Source organism: Coturnix japonica, chromosome 21 (assembly GCF_001577835.2).
Source record: "Coturnix japonica isolate 7356 chromosome 21, Coturnix japonica 2.1, whole genome shotgun sequence".
NCBI classification, from domain to species: Eukaryota; Metazoa; Chordata; class Aves; order Galliformes; family Phasianidae; genus Coturnix; species Coturnix japonica.
The window spans coordinates 1,031,638-1,058,118 of NC_029536.1; the positions used below are offsets into that span (position 1 = coordinate 1,031,638).

The window sequence follows — 26,481 nt, forward strand, 5'->3', positions numbered from 1 at the left end:
CAACCAACACAAGACGAAGAAATACAAAGCTGACCTGAACTAATCATGGGCTACTGGGGGACACGTGTCCAGCCATTTTGGCACAACATTTCCAATCTATATGGTAAAAACAAGGTACAGTGTAATTGGTGCAGGCTGGGCAGACCTCCAGCACGTTGAGCTAAATAAGTGATTCTGTATTTGTTTTATGGCGCTGAGAACTATTCACACTGTCTTCACAGTGCCCGGGGGATGGCTCAGTAACTGCACACCACAGCACAGCCCTGCATGGTAAACCAGGCCCCCAAACATCACCTAAATTCAGCTCCTTTGCTGCTCCTGCCCCACTCCTGTGCACTGCTGGAAAGCCCCCATAGGACGGAGCCCCCGGCAGAGCTGCTGGCAAAAGCCATCATGGAAAAGCACCGCTTTCCTCAATTTGGCCAAAGTCTTTTTCCATCCTTCCCTCTCCCCACATTTCCAAGGGCCGAGTGGAAAAGGGAAACTCCATCACATTCAAGCAAAAATTTCCACTTATTTTTCCAAACAGAATCCAACAGCACCCCCCCCTACCCCCCCTTTTTTTAAATTTTTTTTTTATTTTGGATTTTTATTTTCATTTTGCTCTGATTTGAGTGAGAGTTGAAGGGATGCTTTTATATTTTAAAATATTTGTGAAAACTTTACCCAAATTAAGTCCCGGTCCAAACACAGTCCCCCAGCATGGCAGCACCAGCACTGACCTCCAACACTGAGAACATTGGGGTGCTGCACACAGCAGGACCTGCCAGGCACAGCCCAAAGCCAAACAGCCATTGGGACTGTAACAAACCCCAGGCTGAAGCTCTGCACCAGCTGTAGAAGTGGCTGCTTATAGGGGACATCAAGGAAGATGAACTGTCAACAACACACTGACATTGAATGTGTCCGTGCTGCCAGTCCCCCAGGAAATTAACCACTGTGGTTTCCAGTCACTAAATGCAAAGCTGGAAGGGGATGAAGTGGTTTTCCAGGCTGACCTCCCACACAACACGACTTCCTCAAATGAATTCCAGTTTGAGACATGCAGACCTGTTAGGAGCCATCCATCCTCAATGCTTAAACTGTCAGCAATAGCTGAACTTCCTCAGGTCACTTTGCAGTGTCTGACTGTGGAAACTGCCTCGGCACTTCCAAGAATGTGCTCAGACATTGGGTGGGAGCAGAGAGCTGCAGGTTGTCCCACAGCTGCCCAGGTGATCTTCCACATCTCCCTTTCAATCCTGTTATCTTTGATGCTCACTTTTTTCTGCACTGAATCACCTGTTATCTCACTTTTAGTCTATCGAAGCCCATTTTGCTGCCAGGTCCACACCTGGAGCTGGCAGACATTTCACCTTTTCACTTTCTCTTCATTAAACTCAACAGACGGAGCTTCTGGAACAACAGGAAAGCTGTTTATTCCTACGTTTATGGTTACACGTTTTCTTTAGGATTTATGCACGAAGGTTTCGGTTACAAAGCAACAAAATGTGTTTTCCGTTGTTGTTGTGTTTTTTCTTTCTCTCTTTTAAAATCCATTTCACAATGAAATCCAGCCCCTAATCACCAACTGAGAATAGCAAAACAAGATGTATTATAATCCCCTTCGTTTAAACGTTTTGATTCAATTAAATGTGAAGATCCTACAGTAGGGGCTGACCCACTGCTCTCAGCTGAAAGGGGGAAGAAATGAGCTGGCTTTAAAATGAAACAGGTTTCTCTTCTGACGGACTGCGAGTTACAGGATGTTGGTAGTGAACCAATTAAAACACATCTTAAAACGATAAATACAAACCAAATGTACATTATCAGCATGTTCGGCCTTTTGTTTCTCGGCTCTATTTTGTATCTGCTTATTGCAATCGTATGTGTTTTGAAGGGGGGGGGGAGGGGGATCAAATCATTTTAGGAAATAATAAATAAAGAATTCAGCGGGGGAAACAAAAGAGGGCTGTGTTTATTCCGACATAAAACAAACCATTCCTTCTGAGAGCGCGGTGAGAAAGAAGCCACAGCGTTCCTGGATCACAGCTCAGAACCACGCGGACAATAACAGCAATTCTGCCTTGGTTTAAGAAAGCAACGCGGCACCTAACAGAGCATTACAGCAACAACAGGTCACACCAACTGCAAACCTGCGCCGCTCTCACAGTAGAACAGACATAGGTGGCACAACATTTTGCTTTTCACAAGTCCCAGGAAAACTGAATTTGCCTTTTTCTCCTCCCTGGTTGTCGCTGCTGTGCTGTTCAGTTCTTAGCAATCTGCCCATAATCCCATAGCCCAGCCGGATTGCCCTTAATGAAAAACCATCCAAAGTCTGCACAACTTTTTCATTATCCGGGGCTGCAGGTAAGTAGCTGCACAGCCCTGTGCTTAGTGGAAGGAAGTATTGAAAATCTCCTTTGCTATTCCTTGTTTCACGGTTTATAACGTGATACTTATAAATACTTTGGTAGTAGATTAAGCTCCAGAGCAATGAAAACATTTAAAAAAGAGCACAAAGCCTGCAAGTGTCCAAATGAGGGACCAGAAACTCCGCTTTAAGCTCCAGGAGGGGGTTTATGAGATGTAGTGCCATGTGCCATACAATACAAGATAAACATCTGTTGTTATTTCAGTAAACTTAAATCAGATGTTAAGCTCTTTCTGCAGGCGGATAGTGGCACAAAGAAGGATCTTTCTTCTTACCGAGGTGGCTGCATCCTGTGCTGGGAGAAGATTCTGGAGAGGACCAAACCTTGTGCTGATGGAGCAGAAGGTTGGGGAGGGGAGGGGGACATTCCAGGGGTGCACTCTGGAATTGCATCAAGGATGGATGCACTTGCATGTGCTGGAGAGCACATCCCAGACCGGATGACTGCAATGGAATTAGAGCTGTCCCCTCGCCTATCTCAGTATACAACAAACAAACAAGGAAGTCTTTGGTTATCATCATGGCCTTGGGGGCCAAGTGGCCACGCAGTGGGACCTGCTAACAGGTATGCACCCACACAGAGGGAAAATCACAGCTGGAGAAGCAGAGAATCACAAAGGTTGGAAAAGACCTCTAAGGCAACCAAGTCCGACCATCAACCCACCCCCACCATCCTACCAACCACATCCCTCAGTGCCACATCTCCACACCGAACACCTCCAGGGACTGCCATTCTCTGGCACCAATACCTCACCATCACATAGCACCCATTTGCCACACTCAACCCACGCCGGTTGGCCATCAGTAACATGCTTTCATTAAACACCATCAAACAGATCAGTTTTATACGCACTATTCCATTATAAATTGTAAAGAATCAGTCTTAATTGCCAACTTTGACAGCTGTCTACTTTCCTCATTACACACTGTAAGCTGTAAGGTACAGCTAAGTTAATATTCCAAGCTGTTTCTGTTTTCAGCATATTAAAAGGAATCTTATATCCCCAGCACCAGACAGCATATGGAGCTCAGTGCTCAGAGCCCTGGGGTAAAACTTCCCAGGGTTGTGCTGGGCTGCTGGAGATGCTGTAAAAAGGATTTTGCAAGGTATGGTTCCAGGAGCCGGGTTGCTCGTGTTCCTCTGCACAGTGGTTACTGGCAGTGCAAATGAACCATGGACCAAACGCAGAACTCCGGATAAAGTTAACAGTACTCTGCCTTTGTGTCCCATTCCAGATGTATTTCTGTTCAGCTTTTAATTCGGAAATTTTGTGGCATAAAGCGATTTAACAATGCGCTTTTAATGACCCTATATATATATATGTATATATATATGCATATATATATATCTTTTGTTTCATTTTTATTTACCTTAGCAGCACGCTAAAACACAACCAGCATACTCCAGTTCTTGACATTATATTTTAATTAGTGTTTTTATATAGGAAAGACAAAGACGCTACTCAGCACAAACACACACCCACTGTACTCCCTTTCCCAAGGCACAGAATTTAATACCCAGAGCTCTGAGTCTCCCATCACCATCACTGCTCCCTGCACAGCCCTGCAGCCAGCAGCAAACAACGCCCGTTGTTCCTCCAGGAGGACGTGGTCTGTAAACTCATAAAGCAGCACCCAAGGTTGTGTGGCTATGAGAGGAGCTGAGGGCAGGAAGATGCACCCAATACTTAATTATAGGAGTTTTGCTTGAGAGATTGGTTGGTTTTGTTCTGTTCTAATAGTCATTTATTCAGCAAAGACAATATAAGAGGAAAGAATAAAACTTCAGAGATGAATGCTGATGGCCGCCTTTAGCACAGCGTGCTGTGCACTCAACTGCACTCAACTCACTACATATTTCCCTATGGATTTTCATGTAATTATAGAACAGCTTGGTTGGAAGGGACCTTAAAGATCATAGAGCCATGGAATGGTTGGGTTGGAAGGGACCTTGAAGATCATGGAACAGTTGGGTTGGAAGAGTCCTTAAAGATTGTAGAATTATAGAATGGTTGGATTGGAAATGACCTTAAAGAACACAGAACCACAGAATGGTGAGGCTGGAAGGGCCATTCCAATGCCTGCCCCATCAGCAAAGGATGCTGCAGGGCCACAGAGCTACATGCAGAGTGCCCCTGGAGCCAGCTCTGCTCGTAGTTCCACCAGGCTGGGGCTGGGGCTCTCTCCCCATCCATCACAGCCCGGCCATCCACAGCTCTAATCCCGTGCAACATTTATGGAGCATTCCTTCCTCCTCTGCTGAGCAAGTGCAAATACTGCTTGGCAGAGCAGAGCTGCCCGCAAGGAAGGAGCTCCTTGGAGCACTTGCAGCAGAACTCCAACTAACCATAACATCGCACAGCTGAATAATACTGTGAAAAATATATAAAGTACGTTACGGCATTAAAAGTTTAAACATCTTAAATCTTGAGCGCGCGCTATTTACTGGGCTGGGGAGGTGACAGAAACAACATTCAGAAGTGGGACAAGGAGAGAAAAGAGAGCGGAGTGTGTGGGGCTGCTCCTGCAGGAGGACAAGGAGCAGGGAAGGGTTGGTGGCAAAGGGAACGAACATCCCAGATAGAGCTGGGTCATCCCGCCGTGCCATAGCCCCATTGCCCTGCTCCATTCCCAGCACTGATAGCTGGGGGTTCTGCAGACAGAGCAGTGCAGCACTTGCTCCAACGTTGGCCAAAATTCAAGATAAATTCCAAGTTTGAGCTTGATTCCAAAAAAATGTTCTGTCAATTTTCAAGTCGGAACTTTGCTAAAATATCAGATTGCTTTGAGCTTCTTTCCACATGCATTACTGCTGATTTATTGCTCTCGGGCTCTGCAGTGCATTTCAGCAAACAGAATATTCAAACAGCCACTGTGAGAAATATGAACACAAGCAATGGAGAGCGCTGCCAGACGGTCAGCCCAAACCTCAGCGGGTTATCTGGGGGCTGGGGCCGCAGGGAAGGCGGTTTCTTGGTTTCATTGGGGTGCTTGATGTTATGACTCTACATACTTTTTTACATGCAGACTTTTAACAAATCAAGGAGAACTTGGCTTGTTTGCTCCTCGGGGCTGCCAACTGATGGCGGCCCTACAGATCCACACCCTGCAGACACCGCTGCCCATCACCACCCCATGCAGCGACGCAGTGGGGTCAGAGCTGTGCATGCAGCCCTCGGACGGCTCCAAGCAATCTGAACAAATTCAATTTCCATCCGTAACCGTGAACTTTTCGAGCTTTTGTAGCTCCGAGTCAGCTCATTAACATTACTTAGGCATCGTTTTTATAGCTGAATTATACTATGTTTATACTGTGGAATTCCATTACTTAATTGCTGCACTACTGGAAATTTCAGTGGGGTTCTCGCTTTTCGCATAAATCTTGAGAATAAACATGTTTCTGTATTTCTCTTAATTAAGTGCATATTTCATAAAAATAGCCAACGCAGACAAATTAAGCCGAGCATCATTTGCTTAATCAACGGGGAAACTCGTGCCGCATGTCAATGGAGAAACTCCACGAGCTTTGGTGTTTGCTCCCTGTAACCACCAGAGATTGGGGCTTCTCTGCATCTCCCAGCCCTACAGAGAGCTGCAGACAGCTCCCATGGTGGGGTCTTGCGATGATGGGGAGAAACAAGAAGTGAAAGTGAGCAATAAGAGGAATAAACGTCTTCACTTTAGGTCAGTGGTGGGAATAGTTTTTCTTTTAAGTTCAATTTGCTTCCTTTTCTGCACAGCTTTTGCAACTGCTTTGAAGTTTAGAAAGAGATACGGTAATGTTTGAATTTAACAAATTCACTGTGGGCTTCAACCTGGCTTCTGCTGGGGCATCCCATAGGTGCAGCAGCTGTTCAATGAGCAACAGCCCCTACAGCAGAGCAAGGTCCTATGGATGCGCCCATAGGGCTGTAGCATGGGGGAGCTGTGCTCCTGTGGGTGCTGTTTCATTCCAGCTCTGTGTCACTGGGCTTCATGACAGCACCCGAGCACCACCACATCACACCTCTCACTTAAATAGGACTGAATTCTTATTTCCCTGCTTTTCTCTGCAAAGGATAACAGCAAACAAGCAAAGTTCCAGACCTGGAGTGCATTTTCAGGCAAAGAAATGGAAGCGTGTGCTCCTGAATGGCTGTAATTGAAGAACACCTCTGTGCAGAGAGGACCTGCAGGCAGGAAACACCCAGATCCCAGCACCTGCAATTCAGAGTTCCTCCAAAACCTTTCAGTGTTTGGGGGGGGGGGGGATACGTAATGTGTTTTGATAACTCTTGCCATTAAGCAGTGATAAATAATTAAATCCCTTTAACTGTTTCATTAACCAAAGGCAGATCGAGAGCACTCCGTAGATAGAGAGCAGATCAAAAAGGCTGAGGCAGGCTGTAAATTCCCCCGATGCTTTATGACACCATTTGTATTCTGTCACTCACTAGCTTTATGTATAGTCCGAGCTGTGAACTGAATACCCCATTCAGAAAGCCACTCACTCTGCATGTTATTGCAATTTAATATTTTCACACACAGGCACATCATTATCTTGGAACCTGACACTGCAAGGAGAATTCCCTAATTTCAGGAGGGCTTTTTTCTTTCCTTTCTGTTGTTCCAGTGTGAGCACTGAGGCACAACACTGATCTAAATGTGCCCTGTTCCAATATCTCATCTCTACACACACAGACCAGAGGGGAGATGTAGATGTTTGTCTGTGTTTTCATGGGTTCTTCTCGTTTCAAACAGGTCTGGATGCAGCTCCATTGAAAGGACTCAAAGGAAAGACGAAAGGTCTGTCATTGCTCATAAGAAAACCATCCCTTGCACCTTATAGGCTGAGATACATGCATACGTATGTGTGTGTGTGTAGGTGTGTATCTATATATGTGCATGTATTGATGGTGAAGTCCTCACTTCCTCACTCTGCAGTCTCTGCCACGTGGCCATGGGATGGGCTCATCCCCCTTACTGCAGGGCAGCAAACAGCATTCCTCCAAGCTGGGTGAGAAGAACGGGGCACATTAATTGCTCTTCAAATCGCAGGGAAAAACGTGGCATTATCAATATTTTAAGAGCCAGGTCACATCAGGAGAAGGACTTTAGAAGCAGAGACAAAGGCACAGCTGGTGCGACCCACGTGAGCAGCTCTATCACACACAGACCCTCGGCAGCTAATCATTAACACAACTCAGATCTAACACAAATCTTTATGTGCAGGCAGCACTGATGTCCCAAGGAGCGCGGTGCCTCCAGGGCCTGCTCCAAAGTCCGGCGCAGCCCGGGACAGACTGCTGTGCACTGCAGCACTGCTGCCACCAGGGCTGCCCTCAGAGGAAAGCCACATGCAGGGCTCAAGCCAAACCCAAAGCAGGATCCCTTCATCCCAATTGGGTTCATCCTTAACAGATGCAACCCAACACGGCGCGAAGGGCAGGACTCCATTCCCAACTTTATCAGGATAAGCACTCGAGGAGCTCTCCAGCTCTAACAACTCCCCAAGTGACCACACTCTGGTTTCCATTCACTCTCTATGGGATACACAAGCAGAAGTGATTCTGAGCTTGTCAGAGCCATCCGTGAGGCATCGGCTGCCTTTTAGATGTGACCATTGTGCCATGCAGGGATTTAGATCTATTTTATTCCTATGTGATAATTCTGAAATGAAATATATGATGGTTTGCTTGTTGTGCATGTACCCTATTTCGTATTTAGGTAATAAAATGCAAAATGAAACCAGTCCTTTTCTATAAACAGACAAAAAAATAAATAAATAGAGCAGCAATTTTAGACTACATGAACTTCAAGCACAGCCCTTTAAACATTCATTTACATGATTGAGCCCAAAAGGTCCATTCACCATGGAACAAAACCCACAAAATGCTGACTTGAAAGGACAGCAAAGGCCAAGCTGATGGGAACTGAACTTCATGGGACAGAGACAAGGGTTTGTAGCAAAATCTGGGTTGGTTTGAGGGGGGTTTGTTGTTGTTTTCTTTTTCCTCCTGCAATGCCAATAAAACTTATCTGGGGATCACTCGGACTGAAAGGTAAAGATAGGGGAATGAAAATTAACTACTGTTTATGGCAGTGGAGGAAGGCAAAGAGCAAATGGAGCACACTGAGGGGATGGGGTCTGCTGGGCAGCACAGCCCTGCTCTGCTGTGTGGCTCCAGGAAGGGCTCTGTGCCTTCAGGGCAAGACACCACGTGACACACACTGAGGTTCTGGAATTGATCGTTCCGTACGTGAAGAAATAAAACAGAGCATTTCTGCACTGGAATATTGACCTGCCGATGCTAAAGGTGGATGTCCTGAAAGGAGCCGTGCACCAGTTCTTCTGTACATGATGCACATCCTTGTGGAATCTCCTCAGCTGGCAACAACGGGCTCAGCTGATGGTGAATCTGAATGACATGAGCCGCCCTGTCCAGCTGGGGTCCCACAGCCCTCAGAACCCCCTCAGCCCCCTCCCTCCAGCCCTCAGAACCACTCCAAGAAGTGGCTCACAGAGCAGCACACAGCAGAAAAGGAGCTGGGTTGGAAATGAGTCTGACTGCACCACGTCTCCATCCACACTGTTGGAAGAACCATCCCTTGCTCTGCTGTCACAGCCCAATAAGGGCAAATCCCATTAAAAAAGACATCAAAAAAAGCAGGTTTCAATGAGCCCATCTGGGAGCCCGGAGCTTCAGTAGACGGCCGTGGGCTTTGTATGTTGGAAGTGACCAATGAGCCACTCGATCAAACCCACACGATAACACACAGCCACCCTTCCTTGGTGCTGATAAGATATTTATTTAACTAAAAACCATCGGAGCACGTTTAAAAACTGATTACAAATTATTTTAACAGTGTCTTTGCGGAGGGTTATAAAAACAGCTATAATATTTTTGTCTTAGATTCTAGAATTACCAGTGTGACAGCTAATGCCGTAATGATTTGTTTCAAATGCCAGTGTTTAAGCTGTATAAAGCTGATTTTATACATTTTTCCAGTAGGCCGCATTGTAGTTAATGAAATTAAACACACCAATCGCATTTGTCCCCAGGGGATGAGGAACTGAACACGCCACCGGTTTATTTTTTTATTAAAATAAATTGCAGCCAGCAAGATGGACTAATTGCGTGCAGAATTGAAAAAGAAACATTCCATTGATATAATTAAGCCAATTTTCACGGACAAAAATAGTTATAGTGGATATAAAATAAGCAGAGCATTCACTGCAGTTTGACTTCTCCCCACCCTCTGTATTCGGTACAGAACATTAACTATTACACAAATACCTTTCCCAAATGGCTGTCGGCGTTATCTGGCACTGATGGCTAAATTGGCCCCAAGTGCTGACGTGGGGATCTTGTGCCCACGGTGGAAGAGTTGGCGAAGCCAAAGCCAACAGAGCAGTGAGACCCCCAGCTCAGAGCAGAGCAACTCAAAGACATGAAGACCATCGAGGCGAATTGAACCCCACCCAACTCATTCGGGTGCCACTCTGCACCCTCCCAATGCACCCGATATGTGGATGGTTATAGCAGATGAGACCTTTCCAAGCCAGCCCAATGGAGGCTGAGCTGGGCTGCCATGGAAGCACCGCTCTGGGCCCTGCTGGATGCAGCTTGGCTGCCTCCTTTTCAGCTGCAAAAGGAGAACACAAGCACAGCTCCCAACCCTCCCCAAGGTGTGAAGCACAACCCAGGACCCTCAGGGCAGGAAAACACCTTCCCAATTTCTACCTAACTGAAAAGCCAGAAGCAAACTCAGGGCACCCAGAAGCACGAGGAACACTGCGCGTTCCGGGGCTGAAAGCTGCATTTTGGTTTTTATTAGCAAAGAGAGTCACATCATTCACTGAGCAAAGAGAAGGAAAAAACTGGTTGGGATGGGGACGCTCTGTTACAGATTTGGACGCAGCACAACGCACAACCGACTGCAATAAAAATAAAACTAAACGGCCCAGGAGCAGGCAGCGGTGATGCATGAAAATCCATTAAGCAAATAAAAGGAATAAGAAGGTCGTAGATCTTTTCCACCGCGACATCCCTGACCTGCAATTCCTCCTGAAAAAATAATAATAATACAAAAAAAAAGGAGCAGATTTAGGATCAGAAAATGCAGCAGTAATTTTGGTGTGGAATGCTGCGGAGTTCTGACATATCAACAGGCTGTTAGCAGGGAGTGGAAACAAATGTGTCCGCAAGGATCCTTCAGGAGCCCTGATTCCTATGGGTAGATGGACACCAACGTGTGTGCATTTGTCGGTGTGCTGGTGAGTTACCCCTGCAGGATTTAAGATGCCATTTGTGAGGCTGGCATGAGGAATGTAGCACTCGCATCCCCACAGCCAGCACTCAGATTTGTATGGGTTTATCATTTAAATAATGGGGCCGAAAGAACGGGGCGTCCTGCAGCAGTGGGATGGGCACCGAGCTGCGCAGGGGGCACACAGCACCCACCCTTACAGCAAAGGCCTAGGGAACAAAATCACACTGTTGTAAAGGAATGGAAATTGTGCAGGTAGAAGGGCCAAAGCCTGGAGAATGCAGGTTCTCCACCTGATGCTACGGCCGGGAGCAGGCAGCCATCAGCACGGCCCTCTGAGCCGCACTTCATTCAGTCCTGCAAACTTCCCCGGGACTTTGAGCACAGCATTAAACCGGACAGAGCTTTTATTAAACACAGAAGCCCTAATAATCAGAGCTGTAATAATAACAACAACGTTCCCCACTCATCGTGGCCGTTCTCTGCCGGGCATTGCCAGCGCAGGTGGAGCGGGGCAGGAGCGGCTCAGAGCGGCGGTCACGGAGCGGTTACATCCGACACGGAGCCGGGGTACGATTACAGCGAGCAGAGTTACACTGCTGCTCTGTTGTGAAACCCAAGCTCCTGCGTGGCGTTTTGCATAGAAGCGAGTGGAGATTTGGTGCTCTCAGGTGCGCTCCGCTCGCTCCCATTCGGCCTCGGGTGCTCCGCTCCTGCAGCACGCAGCGCTCCGACCCCCGGCTCTGCCCTCGGATAAGCCAACAGCAGCCTTGCTGCTTGTTTTTATCCACCTTGCTTATCAGAAACCCACCTTGCTGCTGCTGCTCGTGGTCTCACACTGCAGTTCCAATACAGAATCTGAAATAAGGCAGCCCTGCCTGTCGCCAAACTAAGTTTGTTACACGCAGCTCGCTGCGCTGCTGCACATCCCTTGCAGGTTCATCACTTTAGTTCCTGCGGTTTTGCCTTATAATGTGAGATCTTTCTTACGGTGCATCAAATGTGTCTGCACGGACACTCGGGGTTTGGACACGACGCGGGGATTCAGCGCTATGGGAACGGCCATGCAAAGGGAACGCAGTTATTCCTTCTGCATGTTCTTAAATGAAATGTGTGCAGCGTGGGGAGGGGGGTGGGGGGCAGGTGGGGGTGAAGCGATAAATTATAGTTGTACAATTCGGGTAATTTTTCTTATTTTTTTAAAGAGTAAACTGATTTTAAATCCTTGCTAATTTTTGTTGAAGCGCTAATTACACATCACCTTAATTAGCGGATCAACTCCCCCCCCCCACAACCACCATCACCACCATCACTCTCCTTTCGCTGCCCTGGTTCCCTAATTGCCTAATTGAACAGATCCGGGGCAGGGTGGGCTGTGGGGGCTGCGCGGCGGCGGGTCCGGCCGCACCTGCGAGGGGCAGCACCGGGCCGGGCCGTTCTGGGTGCTCTGCCCATGGCACTGCGGCTCCCGGAGCACATTCCGTGCTCGTATCTGCTCGGGAATCTGGGGAGAGATGCGGGGAAGGAAGCAGACACCTCGGAGTTGTAAAAATAATAATAATTAATACGGTTCAAAAATTAAAAGCTCCCCAAAACCTCCGCAATTTTCTGTCTTCCGTGTGCGCTGCGCACTCGGCACCGCCCGTTGGATGCAGAGAAATCCGCCCCGCTGTGTCCCGCAGCCATCAGCCGGGAAGGGACGGGGCCGCTCCGGCTCTGAAACTCGCGCTGCCACTTCAACTTCGTCCCGCTCCCGACGCTAAAAATCAAACGGGGGCTGCGGGAACACGGGGCGCCTTTCTCCGGCACCAACATTTATTTAGAACCTAAACCGCAACCACCGCTCACCCGCGTGTGGTCTATGAGCCCGTTTGTACTTTGCAAAGCCGGCTCGGAGACGTCGAAATGGAACGAATTGAGGTCGCTCCGATGTTTAACGCCCGGCCCCGCAGCGCGGAGCTGGGGCCAACGGGAACCGCTCCGCCGTCACCGGGAGCTCCGCCGCCCCTCGCCCCGACTTCCCGGCCCTGCCGTCGCACCGCAGCGAGCCGAGGCCGTTCCCGGCCCCGATACCTGCGCCTTCCTCCTCTCGAGTCGGCTCCGAATCGCCGGGAGTTCCCCTCTCACCCCCACCCCGGCTCGCACACGCACATTCAGCCCCTTTCCAAGTCAGGTAATAGAGTCGAAGTCCCAGAGGAGCTTCACATCTGCTTAAAATATTGTCCAATGAAATGAAATTCTACAACGTAGCCCCTGGTTTCCTACGGCCGCCGCACGCCGCTCCCCCCGGGTACATGGTGGGACATCGCGGTGCGGGCACGGAGCGATCGGTACCGACCCGGAGCGACCCGCAGCCCCGCGTCCGTGTTCCAGCAGTTCTGCAAATAAATACTCCTGGGATAGTGAAACCTTAGCTGCGGGCTACTGTTTGGAACCGTGATCCCTCAAAAATCCTCCGCTGAAACCCCATAAACCGTTGGGCCTTGTATTGTATTAAACACCTGATGTTAATCAGAGCTTCCGAGCAGCCCCGGCCCGCAGTGCCCGCAGCTCCCGGCGCCCAGGGAAGGGCCGGGGGGCAACGGGAACTCATGGAGCTCGGCCGGCTTCGGGACGAGAGAAAAGAACTTTTTAATCGGCAAATAATAATAATAATAACAAGAAGAATATAACAGCTACAATAAGATTCCAACTGCGTTCAACCTCGCTGGCGCAGCGCTCTGAAAATTGCCCCTTACAACAACACAACCCACGCCGAGAAGCGACAAGGATTTGGTTTTTCTTTTCTTTCTCTTGTCTTCCTTCCTTTTTTTCTTCCTTCCTTTTTTTATTCCCCTCTCTCTCTTTTTCTCTCTTTTTCTTTTTTAATATAGAAAAGTTCTTATTTCGCTGCGTGTTCTTCAAACCACTTTATTGTTAAAAAATAGAAAGAAATCAAAACCCGGCGGTTCCTCGGCAGCCGCCTCCCGCACGCATCGCAGCGCGGATCTCGGGACGGCCCAGCGCGGAGCTGAGCTCGCTGGGACGCGGAAAGTGCGCGGCTGCGGAACAACGCACAAAGCGATGGGAGAGGGGGAAGATCCGAGGGGTGAGACGCGGCCTCGGGGCTGCGGAACGGGGCAGTTTTGGAGAGCGGAGCTGCGGGCCGCGAGAGAACTCCGGTATGGAGAGATAGAGAGAAGGGGGGGAAATACATTAGAAAAGGAAAGGAGAAAAAACGGCCCCGTAGAGCTATGGAATCTCGGCCGAGGGCTGCGCTGTGATTTCGGCCACAACGAGAGCGGGGTCGGGGTGCTGCTCTGCCCGACCCGCGACTGTCACAGCGCCCAAAGCCCGATCCCAACCGACCCCCCCCGCAGCCCCGGGCCCGCACCTGAGCGCGGAACCTGAGCAACATCGGTAGAGCCCGACCCGGCACCGCGAGCTCCCGACGGGCGGACAACCGGAGCGGAGCCGCTATTCCCCGCTGCTCCGGGAAGCGCTGAGCGCGGCCGGGACTCCCGGACCCCTCAACGCGGAGCCGGAGCGGAACAGAAAGTACGGAGTAAGGGCAGGAAAGCACGGGAGGGCGGCCCCGGCCCTGGGGGAGGCACTGAGCGGCCGCGGAGGGGTTTTCTACCCCGTTCCTCCCCGGCGAAACCGCGCTCCGCTGAAAATCCGGCCTGAAACGACTCGAAAGAAAGAAAGAAAAGGAGGAAAAAGAAGGGCCGGGGGAAGACGGAGGGAAAAAAGCCGCGCGACACTTACGAGCTGCAATTCCACCCCCAAGGAAATTTTTAAAAATTAAAAATTAAAGACACTCCCCCGCTCCCCTCCCCCCCCCCCCTTCACGCCGCTTGCGCCCCCGGCCCGGCCCGCAGCGCTGCCCGAGTCTCCCAGGCCTCCGCGTTTCTCTCTCCCTTGCCTCCGATAAATTGGTTCCCGATAAGCGTGGAAGAGCCGCTTTTTGATTATTATGATTATCAGTTTTATTATATTATTATTATTATTTCTTCTTGCGCGTTTGTCTCTGCTAGTCTCTCATCCCCCGCCCAATCCCCTCATCCCCCCCCGTCCGACCCGCCCGCACCTCCAGCTCTATAAGTCTCCTTTGCAGATCGCTCAGACAGGCAGGCAGGCAGATGCCAAACGCAGACCTCTTAAGCGTCCCACTATTTCAAAAGCCAGGTAAATACATGATTCACAAGACTCTGGAACGGCTCAATAAAAAAAAAAAAAAAAAAAAAAAAAAAAAAAAAAAGTTGCTATCCCCTTTCGTCAACTTCGAACTAACTTTCGCTTTTCTCCCCCGGCCGCCGGCCCCGCTCAGCTCTCCGTGTCCCCTCGGCTCCCACTCCCCCGGGCAGCGCGGAGCAGCGCGGAGCCGCCGGGGCTGCGCGCACCCGGGGCGAACAGCGCGGCTCCCTCCGCCTCCGCGGGCGCGCAGAGGGGCTGTGGTGGGCGCGCAGCCCCCGGCCCGGCTCCGCTTGGCGCTGCCCGAACCCCGCGGCTCCGGTACGCGGAAGAAGGGAGAGGAAGGACCTACTTTTGGGCAGTTTTCTCGCCCTCGCCTTGGATCTCATCGTGTCGGCTTGCGGATTCCTCTCCTCCTCCTTGAGCCCAGAAGCAGCTACACACTATCTTCATCTCCCAAGCATTGTCAGTTTGGACACCTTCGCACATGCGCACAGAGCATTCAATCTGACACCCTCACCAGGGCCAAAAAAACTTTCCAATGTATTCATCATCATCGGGGTGGTTGGTTTTTTTTTCCCCCCTGTCCTATCCTCTTCTCCAGACCACTTATCTCTGCCCCCTCCTCTCTCCGCTCACCAGCGCAGCCTTCCCCCGATCTGCCCCTTTAAGACAGACGCGCAGCGCCCCTCGGAGCGGACAGTGCCCGCGGACCCGGGTGCCATCCCCGAACGAGGTGATTATCGCTGTTATTCCTGCTATTCTTACTATTACTTAATAGCAATGCCGGCGAGAGTTTGTTCACTGCTGTCTCCTTGGAATTCGTACGCGTTTTAAACGCGTTTTTCTTTTTAACCCGATTAAAAAACAACCCAACACCCAACTCAATAACGATTATTTACAGCAACTTCTCAACGAGTTTCTTTATTTTCTCCCTTTTTACCCTTTTCCTCCTCTTGCCCCTTTCGGCGCGGGGGGGTCCCTGTCTCCTATAACCAAACACCAACTTACTCTCCGTGCACGTCTCTCTTTTGTACGGAGATATTTCTTTTAACTACCGGCGTCGCAGAGCTCAGCGGTAAAGCTCTTCCTACCCCAATTGATTCACCCATTTGGATGCATTTTAATCTGAAATATATATATATAATATATATATATCTATATATAAAATAAAACAAAGAGAACCCCGCGATGCGGCTGCCCGTGCCCAGGGGTCGCCCGGGCCCAACCGAGCCGGGCTGGGCCGAACCTGGCCGGGCAGCCCGGGGACAGCGGGTGCCGGTGCCGTTTTCTTCTGCGTTCCAGGTGCCGCTGGGAGCGCTCCCGAGGGAACGGCCGCCGCCTCGCCGGGGGAAACCGAGAGACACCCGGACAGCCGAGAACAGGGGGGTGAGAAACCAAATATATATATAGATGTATGATCATAACACCAATAAACCCAAACGGTGCCCGTCGTCCCCGGAAGGGAAGGTGGAGGGAGAGCGGGCAGCTCCTCTTTGAAGAAAGGAGCGAAGTGTAAATAGCCCGGTGATTGATGTGCTGTCTTTGACTGCGGAGAAAGCACTGTTTGAATTCAAGTGGCCAGGTCAGATGGTCACGGAAGAAGGTTGAAAGGTAGGATTTAATGAGATTAATATGGAGAGAGGGAAAGCGCGCTCCTTCGCCAACCTTCCCGAAAATAAAGGGGTGCGGGGACGCGCCGATGGCCGCGCACCGACGGGGGAACCCCGAGCGCAGCCTCCGCCGGTGCGTCCGGAGCCGCAGGTGGGACCGGGGGCCGCGTTACCCCTCCGTAGTGAGCTCCGGCTGCGGGCAGGAGCGGTGCGGGGCCCTGCGGGGATCGGAGCCCGAGTTAAGGGGACGGCGGAGGAGAAGGAGCCCGAATCCAACCCCCGCGTCCGGAGGAAGGGAAGGCGCAGCCACGTGTCGCCCGAACGCTGAAGCGGTGCGCGGGGGTTCCTTGCTCGGGAAGCGTGGGGAGACCCGGGGTGGGTAAACCGAGCCGAGCTGCTCCGGGAAACGGGAGCTCTCGTGGCTGCGATTCATTGAAATATTTCTCCCTGAGACCTCGGCGGCTGCGTCCCTCCGAGGGGACGGAAAAAGGGCAGCTTCGAGACGTTACCCCATTTGTTTCTGCCCTTTCCCGGCGGCCCCGACCCGAGGGAACGCCGCGCTCAGGTGAGCGCACTCCGCGCCCCGGGCCGGGAACACAGTGAGAGCATCGCGGATCTGAGCGGGGCTCATTACGGTCCCGCCGGGAATTGTGCTGGGGCCGAACCCCCGCACCCCCGAGTTCCGATTCTCCGCAGTAAATAATTCAGTTCCTGCGGTAAATGAGCGCGCAGCGGAACCGCGTGTCACCGGGATCTACTCGCGAGTATTTTTAGAGATGTGAAATGCTTTCGGGGCTGCGTGTACGCGGACACCCCCCCACACACACCCACCCCACCAAGGCTTTATTTGATGCTTCTGCAAAGGAAGGTACCGAGGAACGATCGAAAGATCGAAAATCGCAGCGCGTCCCGGCGCCGCGTGGCCGAGCCGAGCCCTCGCGTTTCTATTCTCCTATTTCCCATCGGCTGCGGCCGCGGTGCTGGGGGGGCGGCGGGGGTCCCTGCGATGGGGGATTGGGGGGCGAAGGATAAAAAGAAAACGAAGGCAAAAATAGTGAAGGGAACGAATTTTTAAGCGAGATGCGCTGGCGAAGGACGACAGAGCGGTGCCGGCCCCGAGTGGAGCGTCCCCGCCGGTACCGGGCGCGGTGCGTGGATCGGGGCACAACCGCAGCCGTCCCCATCCCGCAGCGGCGCAGCCTCCACCTGTTGGAGCTCTTCCACCCAGAATGGGAAATTAATGAGCGGGGACGGAAGGAGGGGGAAACAGAAGGAGGAGGGGAGGGAGAGGGGCCCGGCCCAGGTGGCCTCAGGGAGCCCGCAGCTCCCTGTCCTGCTCGGGAGACCCCCGCGGATAGACGGGCAGAGATCGACCCCTCTCTTCTTTATGCCGGGGGTCGGCACCCGGTGGGCTTCCACGGCCGGGCCCAGGGCTGTGGACAACGGAACCCGCGTGTTAATGCTCTGCGTGTCTGCCAGCCGGCCCCGCTGCCACCCGTTGCAGCACCGCATAGGAGCGGCGAGGCGCTGTGGACACCGCGACCCCCATCCTAAGGCCACCCCCGTCCCCAGCGACCCTCGGGCTCACGGGGAGGCGGCGAGAGGGGGGGGATCGGGACACGACCCTTCACCACTTGTTGTGCCCAAGTTTAAGCACTAAAGAAGATTAAAATAGTTGGGACGGAGCGGCTCGGCGGCACCTCCGCACACGCAGCGGAACCCCTCTACCGGCCCGAGGATTTGCGCATAAATTCCTCATTGTTTCCGCGCAACGTCGCGGGGAGATTAGAGCAGGAATTAATATTTTAATATACGCAAATGCCCGCAGCACAGGACGGGTCAACGAGCCCCGAGAATGTCACACGCTTCCCCGGAGCTTTTCCCTTCCTAATCTGCCATTAATAAGCGGAGGAAGCACCCACACAACGACCACGTTGTAATTAGGGGCTGCCTTAAACGCACGCAATCAAAGAGCGGCTCGCCCCGCCGGTGCCAAGGAATTTCATCACCTTTCGGCCCCGGCTGCGGGCACAAGGGGGCGGATAAGGACAGCGCTGGGGGCGGCGGGCAGAGCACCCCGACCCCGCACCCCACCGAATTACACCGCAGCCGCCCTAAACCCTTCAGGATCTCCTTCCCGAAGCATTTCCCCCGTTGCTTTTTCAAATGCTTTTGTTATTTTTTAACTTATTTTTATTATTCGCAGATGACTTTCAGAATGACCGGGAAGCACGAGGGCAGAAAAACGCGTTTTGCGCATCAGCCGCGCTGCTTTGCGCTCTCACCCCCCCCTCCGCGCAGCGCAATCCTGCACCGAAACACGCTCAGCAGACGTTGTCCTTCTTATTTCCAGCCCGAAGCTCCGGCTCTCCCAGCCCTGCAAACCCGCGGTATAAATCTCCCTTTCGGATTTTCCCCCCCCAAACCGTTCCCAACCCCAGGAATTCCTCCGAATTCGTTACGCTGAGCGAGGCCGCGTTTTGCAGGGCCGGGAAAGGTAACAACGCCCGTCCGAAAATAACGAGTGTCGAAAAGAAAAGCGACGTTCACGTGTGAATATCGAACTTCAACCGTATTGCCATTACAGCCGTAAAAGAAACTCAGCCGCTTTATTTATTCCATGAGAGCGCGGCCATTAAAGAGAACTTAAGGAGTCCTAACGATTATTTCTTTCAGACGTCGGAACGCGACCGAGCAACGCGTGGGGAAGAACCCGGGCGGGCTGCGCTGCTTTCTCATCTTGCTCTGTACCCGAGGTAACACACGGGGTACGTGGGTTCCCCCCTCGTATTTATCGGCACGGCCCTTCTCGAGGTGAAGGTTCCCTCTGTGGGGCTGCAGCAGCGCAGCGATCCGGGGGTCGCGGCCCCCCACACCCCAAAAGATATTTCCTCAATTAAAACTTTATGGCGGCGGTGGGGGTTGTAAAGTGGGTGAGCGAACCGAACCCCGACAGCACTCCAGGCTCTGCCCGCCCCACCCGCTGTAAAGGCTGCCCCGCACACAGCCACCCCCCCGCCCCCTCCCCAATTCACTACAGGCTGCAGCGCAGCCTTCGCACGCTCTCTCCCCGCTGACGCCGGCTGTATAATTATTAGCTATTAATTGAGTTCAAGACCTTTTATGGCTATGGGAAATGAGGAGTCCGACCACTAATCCCGAGAAGGGTCTGCGCACAGCCAAGAGCTATGAAAAAGCCATCCAGGGCTGGCTGGGCCCGGCCTGACACAGTGCCCCTGGGGGCGGGGGGAGCATTAAGGGGAAGAAGAAAAAAAAAATCATTAGGTGAAAATTATAGAAACTTTAAACCGACGGACCGTATTAACGGGGGCCTTTCGGGGGCCGCCGCTCGGCCGTGGGGGGGGGTACCCGGGTGGGGGTCTCCTCACTGCCATCCCACACCGGGCAGCGCCGCGATCCGAGGGACGCAGCCTTATCTTGCCGAGCTGCCACCTTCCAATTAAAGTGCCCCAAATTGCCAAAAGGCTGATTTGCATGCAAGGGGCTGCGTTCAAAGATGCTAACGTATTGTCTCCTCCTTAGAACTTAACATTTCTCTCTTCAGTCCCCACTTGAAAGAAGTTTTAGAACAGTATTCAAAGACTGTCCAAACGAACAAAACCTTCCCCTTTGCTCGGCAGAGAAATCCGGTGTATTCAACACGAGGGCATATTCTCAGAAGTTTGCACATTTTCTTTTCAGGGCTGTATTATGGTGCCTTTTTCCTGCGAGCTTTCCTTTTCTTTTTCAGGCGCCTGAAAACGATTATTAAAATAGAACATCATAGCGATTTCTCCCCCCCCCCCACCCCTTTTTCCTCCTCCTTATTGCGCTGTTTAGAATTACTTTCCTGGAAGAGCTTTTTGTGCGTATCCCCCCCCCCAAGTCATAATTAAGAACACTTTTTATTTCTTTGCTGGCAAACAGGAAAAGCAAAAAAAAAAAGAATTAAAAAAAATAAAAATCAGCTCAACCCCGTTTCCAAACGCTCTTTTTGCTTTAAGTGCTCGCAGAGCTCAGCGCATCGGGAACGTTTCTCTGCCCCAAATGCACCTGAAAACCGAACAGGTCTCGTTCATGGGCAGCAGAACGAACTGACAGCCGGCAAAGCCCGGAGAGCCCTGAGCTTCCAAAGGCTTCCCATAAACCGACCCGATCTTTGTGCCCCCCGCTCAGTGATCTTAAGGCAGACGCCCCGACGGACCGAGGATGCAGAACTGCTTTTGGAAACGCGATAAACTGCAAAGAGCCGCTGGCAGCCCGTTTGTGAGCAGCTCCTTTTGACAAAGGTCCATAAAGGGCACAAACAGGAACCCGGCGGGGCACGAACGTATTTTATTCATTTAATATAAAGCAGCTTAAAAGAAATAAAGCAGTTGGGAGCACAACTCGGGCTGAGGAACGACACCAGCAGGGTGCGGTGTGACCCCCCCAGGGAGCAGCGGATGGCATAGGGACACATAGGGACACACGGGGACCCACCCCCTCCCCACGGCACACTGCAGCCCCCCGTTTTTTCCACCCCCGGAGCTTCCCCTCCGCCTTAAGGCTCCCGTGGAATAATGCACACAGCACAAAGAGCGCCTGTCCTTGGGCTGGTAGATCATAAGCAGGGATGGGAAAGTATTTCACCCCGGTGCAGCCTCCATACACCTCAGCCCGAGGGAAAGCCACCAGGACCAGGAGTTCATTTAGATTTACAAATTAATGAAGACTTACTGCAGAAAGTAACTCTAAGAACATGTGTTAAAACGCAACAGAAAGAATTTCATCGATTTCCATGCGAGATGGATGGTGTCCAGGAAGAATGAGTCACCCCGGTTCCTCGAGCTGAGCACACTCAGGGCTGCTCCACGCACGGGCTGGGTCCGCTGCAGCGCCCCGGGGAACCGAGAGACTCTTCTCATCACCCGAAAGCAGCGGTTTGACAAACACATTTCACTCCCTGTATCGCTTCAGCCACAAGGAACCGCTCAGCCCAGAGGCACAGACAGGTCAGAGCAGCCCGGTTAAGGCACAGCACAGCAATGCCCCGTTCGTGGCTCTCAGTCCTTCAGCTACTTCTTTTTTCTCCCATACCCACGTATTAACTGTTAAATTTTACAGGAGTTTGATTTCATAACCATGGGAGAAGATAGAAATTCAAGCCCCCAAAGCGTTCCCTAACCGGCTCTGCTCTGACACTGCAGAGGTGATGCACTGAGGAGTTTAATTGATGGAGAAATCTCTCTCCAACCACACAGGCACATTCACTGTCACACTTCTAATTCTACAGGTGGAAGAAAAAACTATCACATCTCAAGGTGTGGGCAAGCTGAAATCTCAGGGAACACCAATGGGAGCAACAGAGCAACAATTGCTGCTCCACTGTCAGTTTTTGCCTCAGACGGTCTGTGTGGAGCTGGGTTTAAGGATGCTGAGATCAATTCATGCTTCTATCAGCCCACAGAAGAGACCACGGGTGTTGCAGCCTTGATGTTTGGTTTTCACTCTGCAAATTGTCCACATGAGCACTTGTGACAGCCCAAAAGCAGCACAGGGAGCTCAGCAGCTCCGTGATACACTAATTGATGGATAGCTGGAAGAGTCGAGCTTCATTTCAAATAGCAGTTAGAAAATTAAATGCAAATATATACAAAATATTTAATGGTTTCTGTGAATATAAATGTCCCTCTACCTTATGACTGCTATTTTCCAGCCAGTTTTCCAGCCAGAGCAGTCTCTGCGCTTCTGTATCTACAATTGTACCATTTATAAGGCAGTGGCCCACCTTGCCCATGTGCTTGTTCCTACAGTGACTCATATTCCACTGGGTTTATTCCTGTGAGGACTTTGCATTAAAACAGAGGAAAGAGCAGAAACACCACGTTTAGGAAAACACACTTGTTATTCCCTGTCAAAAACGGAAAGCTCTGCCTTGCATCCTGTGCAGGAGAACACCTATTACAATGGGCACAGCCTTCAAAGTAGAAATTAATTAGATACCTGGGCCAAATGAAAGCTTTGCTGAATGGCAGTGGTTACTCAATATCTGAAAAATAGTCTTTCTAGAGGAATACACTCTGAGAGGAAACAAATTCATATATTACCCAGATGAGGTACGGCAGATTAACTTTACTTTCAAGCTATCGATCCAAATCCCCTCCAATCAAACTGCCCTGAGAAAGGTTACCACGGTTTGCTGGTAGCACTGCCTGAGCTCAAGGAGAAATTAAGCACCCATTGCTGCAGTGCAAAGTCCCAAGCAGCACACAGAGCCATGCATGCAGACTGCACGCTCCCAGGTTCTGCAGGGCCACTCCTTCCCTGCCCTCACAATTCAAGAGCAGCACACAACCCCTGCCTGGTAGCTCTCATCATCACAGCTGTGCCAATTGAGAAGCACTGAGGGCCCCATGGCAGCTCCTCCTCTTGCAGACATAAGGATTTCAGGTTTAGCACATTTAGCCACTACAAAACACCTGCGGTGCCAGCCCTGCAGGTAAAACTGCATCCAAATGACAAGCCCTTCAGAAATCAATCCAGAACTGCCCGCACAAGGTAAGGTCAGTATTTAGCTGCCCTCTTAATATCGAGAGGTGGAAAAAAAATGGACAAGGAACTTCCTAACTAATAATTGCAATTAACAAGTTGCAGCTCAAGCTATCCCCATCAGGAGGGGGAAAAGCCACAAGAAGCATTTCTGATCTTAAGGGATCAGGCTGCAACAAACTTCCATAACCCCCATCTCTCAGCTATACAACAGCACCAGAAATGCTGTTTCCTGCACACACCCCAGCCTGCCTCTGCCTTTCACTGCTGACTATTCAGTGCCCTGAAACAGCTGTGTCACGAGCTGCTGGGCTACCACTCAGCTGCAGTTCAGTCCCTTTAGTATAAATGAGATGAGGAAATAGTTTCATTTCTCTAAACTATAAAGTTAAATAGAGTGAACTGAAGTTTCTTGAAAAATAATGGAGTGAGATCACCCGTACAGTGATTTAAACGCCTCAAATAACAGCGGTGCTTGGGTTTAGTGAGTACAGCCTGGGGAATGGGAGCCCCAGCTCCAGCCTTCGGGGGATGCTCAGAGAGGGAACATATTTTCTATGCAATTATTACCAACAGCTTTTTAGCTCCGCTCAGAATGAGAATCAATTGCAGATCACAAAGCGACTCAATGTTTCCAAGGGAATCCGAGTCTTAATTGTTTTGTTATAATGCTCAGCCAAACAAAGCATTGAGACAGAGAAGGACTCATCCCCAGGCACTATGGCCACCAAAGATGGGGCAGCATGAGGACACAGCACTGTAAAACATGGGACACACTCAGAGAACTGCAGGCATATGGACATCCCAAACACACAGCACAGAGTAACAGAAACCCAGAACGCATCACTCAATAATAGAACCATAGCACTATATTCAATGAGTAAAATCAGTGCTTTCACCACTGAGATCGCTGCATTTTATATGTTAAAAATTACCACAAAAGAATTTTATTCTGGAAGGATGAGAAAAACGTTAAACTTCTTTTTTATGGGAGAAACAGGGATACGGAGCCAGCTCGAAAACTGAAAATCTCTCATGCCCTGATCTATAAATAAAACTAGTTGGGATTTTCTTTTGTACTAAATTTAAAGGAAAGTCTTTTCCATAGAGAGTTTTCTTTAAAACAAACTATGCCCCAGAAGGAATGTAATGACGGTGTTTCCAACAAGCAGCATGAATGAATTAAACAATAAACGCAGTAAGAAAGCAGCTGTATTTTCTGTAATAGAAGCAGATGGATTTGTAGCTCAGCCATGGCTGTGTTCTCAGAAAGGAGGGGACAACCCTTGATATTCCATCCCAGGGCCTTGGTTTCAGTGCAGTTCAACCTTTAACACCACAAAGACCTTTGAGGTTAACTCCAGTGACCAACAACCTCCATGTTTTATTGCACACTGTACTAAACCACTCAGGCCAGGTCCACCATCAGCACACAGAGCCCAAATCCCATCCTTGTTCAATCTCTCCCCTTAGGAGAGGAACCTTGAGGTATTCCGCAGTGCCTCAGCTCAGAAATCCCCCACATCTCTGTTCTCCTTACACATCTCATTGTCCCACCAGCAAGCACACATGCAGAAACTCTAAAGTAACAATACTAAGCCTACAGCAATTCTGAACATCCCATGGTCACAGTGAGCTCAGAGGCTCTACAGAGACATGCTGCACTTTTACACAACACCAGCTTTCACTAATTAGCTCAGCAACAGATTATACTCACTTCATGTTCCAACTAGATACCATCACCTCTAACACTTAAGCACAGCACTAACCCAGGAGCACCAAACATATACCACATTCTACTCCAGAACCAACAGCACTAAAATTGGAGCAGGTGACCCTGCAGTAAAGCAGGTTTCCTGGAGATCAGTATCTTAACAATTAAGCTCAGCTTCCCCTTTAATTCGCCTTCAGCCTCAGAACTTCCCACCCCCAGGATTTTTAGACAAGAAATAGCTTTTCTCCTACTTACATTTGCTGGTTTCTTCTCCCACTGCAGCAAAGAGATGCCTCTTGATGTACAGATATTGGGTACCCATAATGGCAGCAGTCAGACCTGTAAGAGACATTGCACTTTTAGACTGAAAGAGACAACTTATTTCCTTACAGTAGCTTCTCCCCAAGCCTCACTACAACATAACAGCCATAGGCAGCAAGATGAGGACTCCCGAAACTCATAGGGAAGCAGTTAGGATTTGTGTTTTCTTCCCAACATCACAGAGATTCCTGCTAGAGCCCCGCACATTGCTGCCATGCACCAACAATATTACATATAATAGCATATTACAACAATCCATAACACAAAACCAGCATAACTCTTAATAACAGTAAATCAACCTTCAGACCACTACCTTAAAGGAGACAAAAACCATACACACCTCAGGGCAGAGCACCAGGTCCCTTTGCTGATGGCTGAACACTACCAGCACCCTCCTCCTGCAGCAACCAGAACCTTCTGGAAGGTTCTCCAGCCCAACTTCTATATAATTAGTCAGTTTACCAAAGGTGCCTTGATTAAGGCGAGTGGAGCCAGCTGGACTTCATTCAGCTCATCAGGCCTTGCTCCCCTTGCAGCTGGCCATGGGCAGCCCTGTACCTGCAGTGTGGTCAGGCTGCTCCCCTGGGGCCAGGCAGCAATGAGCATGAATTTCTTTGTGGATCCATTTGTATTGGGTGGGATGAGATGAAACCATTGCAATAAAAAAACATTTTCTATGCATTCTGATAAACTGGATGGGTTCCTCTTGAACGTTAGAAAGGAGAATGGATTTACTGCATTACAAATGGAGGCACCACCCCATGCTGAAGCAGCTCAGCTGCTGGGGTAAAACAGAACTAGCAACTAATGAGCTCTGGGCAGGGGGTCAATGGTTCACAGCACCACCTGGAGCTCGTTTGTGCTACTTGGGTTCTCTGCACCTGCCCCCTGTGTGTCCAGAAGAGCCCACTATAGCAATGCTGGTGAATATGGCCACTTTGGGGCAGAGCTTATCTCCTCCATGAGGATTGCTGGGCAACCCCAATGCCTCTCCTTTTGCTTCTCCTGACGTTTATTTGCAGTAACTGTTATGCTTCGTAAGCACAAGGAGTCAGCTTCCTCCTACACACCATGCAAATGCACAGAGTGCAGCTCAGTGTCATTTCACCTGCTGATATTTCTATTTCCAGAACAGAGCAGGAGTGCTGCTAAAGGATGAAAACCAACACGAGCACGAAAGCTTTTTCCCAGCAAGTTCTGATGTATGGGATGTGACACACCAGTGCAGAAAGTTTTGGCATAAAGCAGGGATTTTAAATTGCTCTGCTCTATTTTGCTGCGGTTGGAGTTTGAATGCAGCGTGCTTCGTCTGGAAGTGACACAACAGAACAGACGGTCATCTCAACTGCATTATAGGGAAGAACAAAATAATTTTGCAGCCTGAGATGCACTGAGCACAGCACACTGTGTGTGTATTGCCCAGGGAATGGCTGTGGGGCAGCTCATGGCAGGTACCTGTGGCA

The 26,481-nt window shown here is 50.4% G+C and overlaps 1 protein-coding gene and 1 long non-coding RNA gene across 2 annotated transcripts in view; both read right to left on the minus strand.

The window, feature by feature from the left end:
* Positions 1 to 15,297, minus strand: part of PRDM16 (PR/SET domain 16) — a 176,100-nt gene extending 160,803 nt beyond the window's left edge. Inside the window, 1 exon segment of the mRNA XM_015882499.2 lies at positions 15,192 to 15,297. Coding sequence (XP_015737985.1) covers positions 15,192 to 15,228 — 37 coding nt within the window. The 5' untranslated portion in view covers positions 15,229 to 15,297.
* A 4,260-nt stretch (positions 15,298 to 19,557) lies between these two features.
* On the minus strand, positions 19,558 to 25,372 carry LOC107323486. Its single transcript, XR_001559251.2, has 3 exons — positions 25,359 to 25,372; positions 24,953 to 25,036; positions 19,558 to 20,207 (listed from the first exon to the last, which is right to left on the minus strand). It is a non-coding gene; the product is annotated as an uncharacterized LOC107323486 (long non-coding RNA).
* Between the last annotated feature and the right edge of the window lie 1,109 nt (positions 25,373 to 26,481).